General features: G+C 49.7%; 1 protein-coding gene across 1 annotated transcript in view; it reads right to left on the bottom strand.

Annotated features, from left to right (window-relative positions):
- Window positions 1–6,858, bottom strand: part of LOC103607165 (tensin-3-like) — a gene marked incomplete at its 3' end in the record, with an annotated part of 109,701 nt that overhangs the window by 55,172 nt on the left and 47,671 nt on the right. Inside the window, exons 11-13 of the mRNA XM_008591702.1 lie at window positions 1,577–1,706; window positions 1,204–1,269; window positions 125–229 (exon numbers count right to left, since the gene is read on the bottom strand). Of these exons, the coding sequence (XP_008589924.1) occupies window positions 125–229; window positions 1,204–1,269; window positions 1,577–1,706 (301 nt within the window). The remainder of the gene's footprint in view (window positions 1–124; window positions 230–1,203; window positions 1,270–1,576; window positions 1,707–6,858) is intronic.

Genomic DNA, 6,858 nt, shown 5'->3' with positions numbered 1-6,858 from the left:
CCTCTGAGAGCTCAGTGGAGCTTCTGCTTATGCGCAGCCTGCAGACTATTTCCGATCTAACCGTAACAGGCTGCCCTCCCGCGCCCTCGTCCTTGGTAACTGCACACGACAAGGCTCCACACACCTTCTCCGTCCGCACTCAGGTTCTCGTACGAGTCCCAGCGGATCAACGGGTCAGCTGTGTTGTAGTCCACAATCACTCCGTGGTCGTTGTGCAAACGTTCAGACCCTGCACGGGGCACAAGCAGCAGTGTTAGTCCAGTGATGTCCAGCACCCCTGCCCCCCTGGCTCCAACTATGAGGGCAGAGCGTGGCCCAGCGAGTGTGCAGCAGAGCGAAGCCCTCCTCCCATGAGCCACGGCACTCAGCAGACACAGCGTGCATGATGTTCGACAAACTGAACACAGTTAAAACCACTCAGGGAAAAGGAATGGCGAGCACTGGCCACGGGGCCACCGTGTGCCAGCCAGCCTGAAAATCATCCCACTGGTGAGGACGTGGAGGCGTCATGAAACGTCACTCAGTCTCAGAACCCACGCTCCCTCCGGGTGCCCAGACCTGCTTTTAAGAACACCAAGAGGATTTTGAACAGACAAGCCTCGCGTTGAATGGCTCCTGCCTTAATCATGACGATGAGCATAGAAAGAGGGTGACTGCTTTCCACAGCTGTTAAAAATGGAATTACAACCTTCATGCGCATGGAGCCTGGGGATGGAGCTGAACAATTCACCTCGACAATAAAGGACCTGATTTCTTTGTCCTGTGTTTTTATGAGAAGGGAGAATTTGTTCTGCACATAAATGTCTGCAGCCTCCTGTACTTCTAATCCCCTTGTGATACGGTGGTTGGTTGTTGAGAGGAGAAGTAAACATTCGGGACAACCTCACAGGGGATCAAAAGCAGATCAAAAGTAGATCTACCTCAAAGGTAGATCCTCATGACCACCAGTGGGCCACACCCCAGTCCTGGAGGTGCTGCCCGCCTGCACTGAGTGGCCTTGGACAACTCATGCCACCTGTGAGGTCTTACCCAAGTGAGCCTTCTTATCTTCAAGCCACCTCCTCCCCACTGTCTAATATACTATTTTTTAAAAAACTTAATTACAAAAAGGTGCATATGTGTGCAGAGGTGGGAGATTAGCACAATACCAGTGTACCACCACCCGCCCACACTAGCTGCCCAGCGTCCGGCCATGCTACCCACCTGGAATCTTCTCAGGTGTGGCTGAAAAAACTAATTCAACCTTCCCATAGTCAGGAAAACGGTCATCTGAAAAAAGAAACTATTTCAACACCTTTGAAGAACAAAAAAAGTATAAATTGATTTTGTCCTTACGTTCCAACCAGTATAGCACCATTTCAAAATATGCAATAAAAACACCAAGTGGCACAGAAAGCGTCTGTAATTTCATGGTTTCCCTACCTACAGTCTTCTCTTTGACAGATCACTTGTTTTTTTCCTGAGATAGGTAATAATTTTTTCAAGAGGCTAGACTTGAGGGAGGTGGGGGAGGCCAGTGAAAGAAACGAGGAGGTCCGACCACAGGCCCCGCAGGTGCAGGGCAGCCGCGCCTCACCTTTGTTGGCATTGTCCAGATCCTCCTTTCCAAACACAAGCCTGCAGCCCTGCACAGCCCCGGTGTGAAACTGCACACGGAAAATGACATCGCGGGTGGCCGAGCGGTACTTCTTATGGTAGCATTTCACCTGGTTAAAGAGAGAAAGAAGTTTGAGCAGCTGCCACAGGAGGCCTCGCTCTGCACAACAGCACCCCACGCAGGCACGTAGGGCATGCCTCCCCCATGGAGAGATGTGGCTGCAGCTCACTCCGAGAGGGGATTATTCTTTTTTTTTTTTTTTTTCTTTTTGTCTTTTTTACTGGCCGGTAACGGGATCGCAACCCTCGGTGTCGCGCCCCTACCGGGGACCGGCAACAGGATCGCAACCCTCAGTGTTGCACCCGTGCCATGCTCAAACAGTGAGCGGGAACCGGTCTCCACATGGGATCCGAACCCTTGGCGGGAGCGCCGCCACACTCCCAGGTGGCGCACTCTCCAGTGCACCACTGGGCCGGCCCGAGGGGATTATTCTGACTCTGCAAACAGGCTTCTGAAGATGTCTCAGTGGCTCCTCTGAAGATGTCTCAGCGGCTCACAGAGGCCCTGCATTGCCGCTGCTGCAGAGCACGATTACAAGGATGCTTCCACATGGTTCTTGTGCTGTTTCCATGGAATCAAAGTTCCCAAAACACCACGGCCCCTCCTCCTCAGACGGCCCACACCTAAACCCTTTCAGACCACCTGAACATGCCCTGTTTTGGAAGACATCTAAATAATAAAATCCGATGGCCTCTTTTTTCTAAATCTTCACAACTGATGGTGAGGAAGTTTTTCATCTAAACTCTCCATGTTTCAACTTAAAGCTTTCTGTTTTCACAAAAGCAGCAGCTGTCATTTTTTCTGTAATATGCTAAATGCTTGTGTGCATGCTATAATTTAGAGAGAGAGAGACAAAGGCAGAGAGAGAGAGAGGGAAGGAGAGAGAGAGAAAGAGACGGAGGGAGGCACTGGCATTTAATTTCCCATGTCTGGTTGTCCAGAGGTCCTAAAGGTAGTCGTTTCAGTATCCAGAATCACCCAGATAAGATTTGAACTCAGGCTGTGATGTCTCAGCCTTGGAGCTGGGGGTTCACTAGGTCTCTGGGTGCAGCTCAAACCTCCAGGTGCTGTGCTGATGAGCAGGGTAAGAGCACCCCTTGTAGGCACTTGGCACTGTCAGGGGGTAGTGGGCAGAGCAGGAGCCCTGAGTGTCGTGCCCCATCTTTACACTGGGGACCTCCCTGCACCTTGTGTCCAAGTGGGGCACTTGCCTTGGGGTGGGCTCCCAGGCCACAGTTGGGGAGGGGTGGTCACTGTGCTGCAGGGAGAGGGGTACCCCTCACTCAGACAGCAGGGGCAGGGCCACCAGGCAGAAGCACCTTTCCAGGTTCCCCAGGGGCTTCTCTGAGATCAGACAGTGCACACAGAAGGGGGTTCATCCACCAGGAGACTGGGGGTAGGGGGTAATCAGAGGCAGCCGCTTTTTGTAAAAAAAGGCATTTCTTGGCCAAAAAAATGGCCTTAAAATAGTAATGCTTCACAAAGGTAAATGAGAAGCAGCTGCAGCAAATGTGACACTGAATAGCAGTGCAGGAGACTGTCACACAGAGGAAGTATCCCAGAGAAACTCGAGAGAAAGGAAGCCTTTAGAGGCCTTGGCCCAGGGAGGCTGGGAATCGTGACCCTTCGGGCAGGCCCAGGAGTTGTTTACCTTTATGTCATATACAAGGAACCAGTCTGATAAATAAATGGAAAAATGTAAATAAGACCATCAGGGAATGTTCCCTGTTGACAAACACATGCTACATGGCCAGCCAAGGGTGATCTAGACCCCGGCGTGCATTCAAGGCCCAGGGCCAGGGTATTTGCAACATGTGAACAAGAATCTCGAAGGAATGTTGAAACCACAACTTGCTTTCTAACAGCAAATGGCATGCTGGCCACAAATCTTCTCCCACTTCTGTCCGGGAATCTCCGACTCATGGGCAAAAGCCAATCAGAGGCCATCTTTTCAGCGTTCCTTCCAAAATGTCCTGACAGCATCCTCACCCCTCCTCTGGGCTTCCGATGCCCCACACTCACCACACTGACTGCCCATCAAACGCTTCAGCCCACAGCTACTGCTGTGGAGACCCCCAGGGAGGGAGACCCGCCACTGAGGGCAAAGCCACCGTCGCCCATCTCTAGGGATGATGGTGCCCCTCGCCTGGATGCCTGCTTCCCACAGATTGCCCTGAAAGCAGGGAGTGAAAGAGGGAGATAAGGGCAGGGAAAAGAAAAAGAGAGGCCCAGATTCAAACCATCTTGCTCTCAAACTCCATAAAGAGTTGGAGGAACCAAAGATTTGGAAGGAAGACAACAGTGTGGTTTCAGGACACCAACAGCCGGTAAGGGAGGCAGACCCAGACCCAGTGCAGCCCATGCGACAGCAGCCTGCTAACAGACTGGGGGAAGGCTCCCCAGAGAAGGTGGCCTGTGGCTAGGGCCTGACAGACAGGGCGTGTCCCAGGGAACACGGGTGACGCTGCAGGCTCTGGGCACGGCTGCATAGGGGGCGGCCACGGAACACCCACCCAACCGCAGCTCCCTTTCTTGGGGAGCATTTCTCCTCCCCTCCTGCCCTGGGTATGAAGAGCTCATCCTGCGGCTGCGTCCTCTGTCTGACAACTCATCCCAACTCTGAGCCTCCTTCTGGGCTGGGTCCTGCCACCTTCTCCAGGAACCCAAGATGCCCATTTTGTTCCCACTAGTGCTCAGCACAGCAGCTACACACCAACAACAGTGACTCATTGGGCAGGAATCCCAGCTCTGCTCCCTGCACCACGCAGGGGAGAAAAGGTCGGCCACACGAGCCCAGGAAAGGGAGAGGGGAGGCATCTGCTGGTGCCAGGCTGGGCAGTTCCAGACGCCCACAGAGCACAAGCTCCTCCCCAGGCCAGGGGTGACTCTCCTGCTTGAAGATTCCTGTTTTTCACAGTACAAGGTCTCAAATACTCCTAGGGCTCATCAAAGGAAGAAAGAGTGGTCTATCCCAATGTCATGGTAAAACCGCTGTCCTGCAGGCATGCGACCCTCTCCTACGGGGTTTCCGTGGGTGTTGTGACAACACTTTTGTGTGCCACTTGAGATCCTGACCCCTCCTCATACTCACTCCCTGTTTCACGCTGAACTGTTCTCCACTGGTCAGAGGAGGTAAACACCACCCACCTCCCGACCAATGCAGGAACTGAGTCCAGCTCTCTTTTGAAGGCCAAGGAAAACTGCAGAATTTTCCCTAGCCTGGGGCTCCCTATAGCCACCACCAACATAGCACATCGGACCGTGACAAATCCACCCACCACCGGGAGCCGGTCCTCTGGTGCCCTCTGGAGTATCCAGTAATTATCCATTATCGATATCAATAAATCTTTTTAGCATCAGTGGCAAGAGACCAGAATTGTGCTCTTCATGCTTAACAGAAAGAACGATGAACATTGTGCTTCATCCGAGGACCCCAAATGCCACCCTTTAAGACAATGTAATGCAGACATTTCATAAAGGTTAGAGTCACAGAAGACTATAATTTTCCCTTCAGCACGTTGGCTTTAGTAGTGTTATTTACCTGGGCCCCCCACCCCCCCCAGAATATTTCTAGCATACATTGACCCTTTGCCTTCCGATTTTAGGACATCTGCAATTGAAACAACAACTGGAAGAGCTGCAGTCACAACTGTGTAGCATGGGAAAGTAAAACAGGCAATAGCGAGCTCCGCATCAAGCGACAGGCAGAATCTGGCAATACGCTGCTGCAGAGCCCACAGCAAAACTGATGGGTGCAATGTTGACATCACAGCTCACTGGGGGCTTTCAGATGCTGGGAAAGTTAAAGCCTCTGGAATTTGCATTCTCTGACTGCAAACTGGATAATACAATATTTCATTATAACGATTAAATCAGCACTACATACTGATACAATTTGTAAATACAATTATACGTATCTGTTATGTTTATATACATATATTATTTAAACTGTACAAGCTTCTAGAGAGAGGGTCCTTGGTATTCAAAATGTTGCACAGGGTGAACAATCAATGAGAAGATCTGCATGGGGTCTTGCTCTGGTTTAGTCTGATGAAACAATTCAGAAACCCTGGCCCAACTTATTTCCTAATAGTTGCATAAAAACGTGCCTGAGCTCTCAACTGGACTGTAAGTTAGTGACCAGGAACCAAGCCCTGCTTTGACCCTGTCTGCACGAGTACAAAAGGCAGGCACACAGAATCCTCATTAAAGAACTTATCAATCAATCTGGTGTTTAAAGATATGCTAACAGGCTTGCTGAATCCTTAGACCCCATGGATGTATTTTTATTTCAAACTGTCCCTCGACAAGAGAAAAGAACCTTGGATCAAAGGAGTCAAGGCAGCCCCAGGAATGCCTGTCCCCAATTCAGAAGTTGCCTGTCAAGTGTAGTCAGTTCCTACACTCCGCCCCGGATGCCAGCCCTTGTAGGGGCAGCTCCTACTCAGATCCAACTTCCTCTCAATTTTCTAAGCGAAAGAAGGACCCTCAAAACATCCCCCACAGAAAATACAGCCACACTCTCTTCCCACATCTTGCTGGTGGCCCTGGTGGCTGTCTCAGTGGGCCTCAAGTAATCTGTGTCCTCAGGGAATGAACCATAACCACAAATTGAAGGTGTAAAAGGTTTGAGAGTTGTGCCTCATACGTCAAAGCACCAAAGCACCTACATCACGCAGGGCAAAACAAACTAATCATGATTTCTTTTTTTTTTTTTTCTATTTTTTGTGAGAGTTGTGCCTCATACGTCAAAGCACCAAAGCACCTACATCACGCAGGGCAAAACAAACACTAATCATGATTTCTTTTTTTTTTTTTTCTTCTATTTTTTGCCACAAAATAAGTCTTAATACATTTAAAAAGACAAATATAGAAAATATGTACTCTGACCACAATAACAGAAGGAAATTTAGGAAATTCACAAATGTGTGGAAATTAAACAACCCTCTCCTAAATAAACAATGGGTAAAAAGAAAAACCACAGGGAAGTTAGAGAATACTTTGAGATAAAAACCAGAGCACAACATATCAAAATTTATAGGATGCAGGGCTCATGCCGTGCTTAGAGGAAAATTTATACTTGAAAATACCTATATTAAAAATAAGAAAAATCTCAAATCAGTAATGTAAACTTCTACCTAAAGAAAATAGAAAAAGGGGCCGGCCCGGTGGCGCACTGGATAAGTGCGCCGCTTGGGAAG

The sequence above is a fragment of the Galeopterus variegatus genome, unplaced genomic scaffold (genome assembly GCF_000696425.1).
Source record: "Galeopterus variegatus unplaced genomic scaffold, G_variegatus-3.0.2 Scaffold7200, whole genome shotgun sequence".
NCBI lineage: Eukaryota > Metazoa > Chordata > Mammalia > Dermoptera > Cynocephalidae > Galeopterus > Galeopterus variegatus.
Note: the sequence above shows the minus strand (reverse complement) of the source record. Positions and strands in the feature narration are given on the sequence as shown.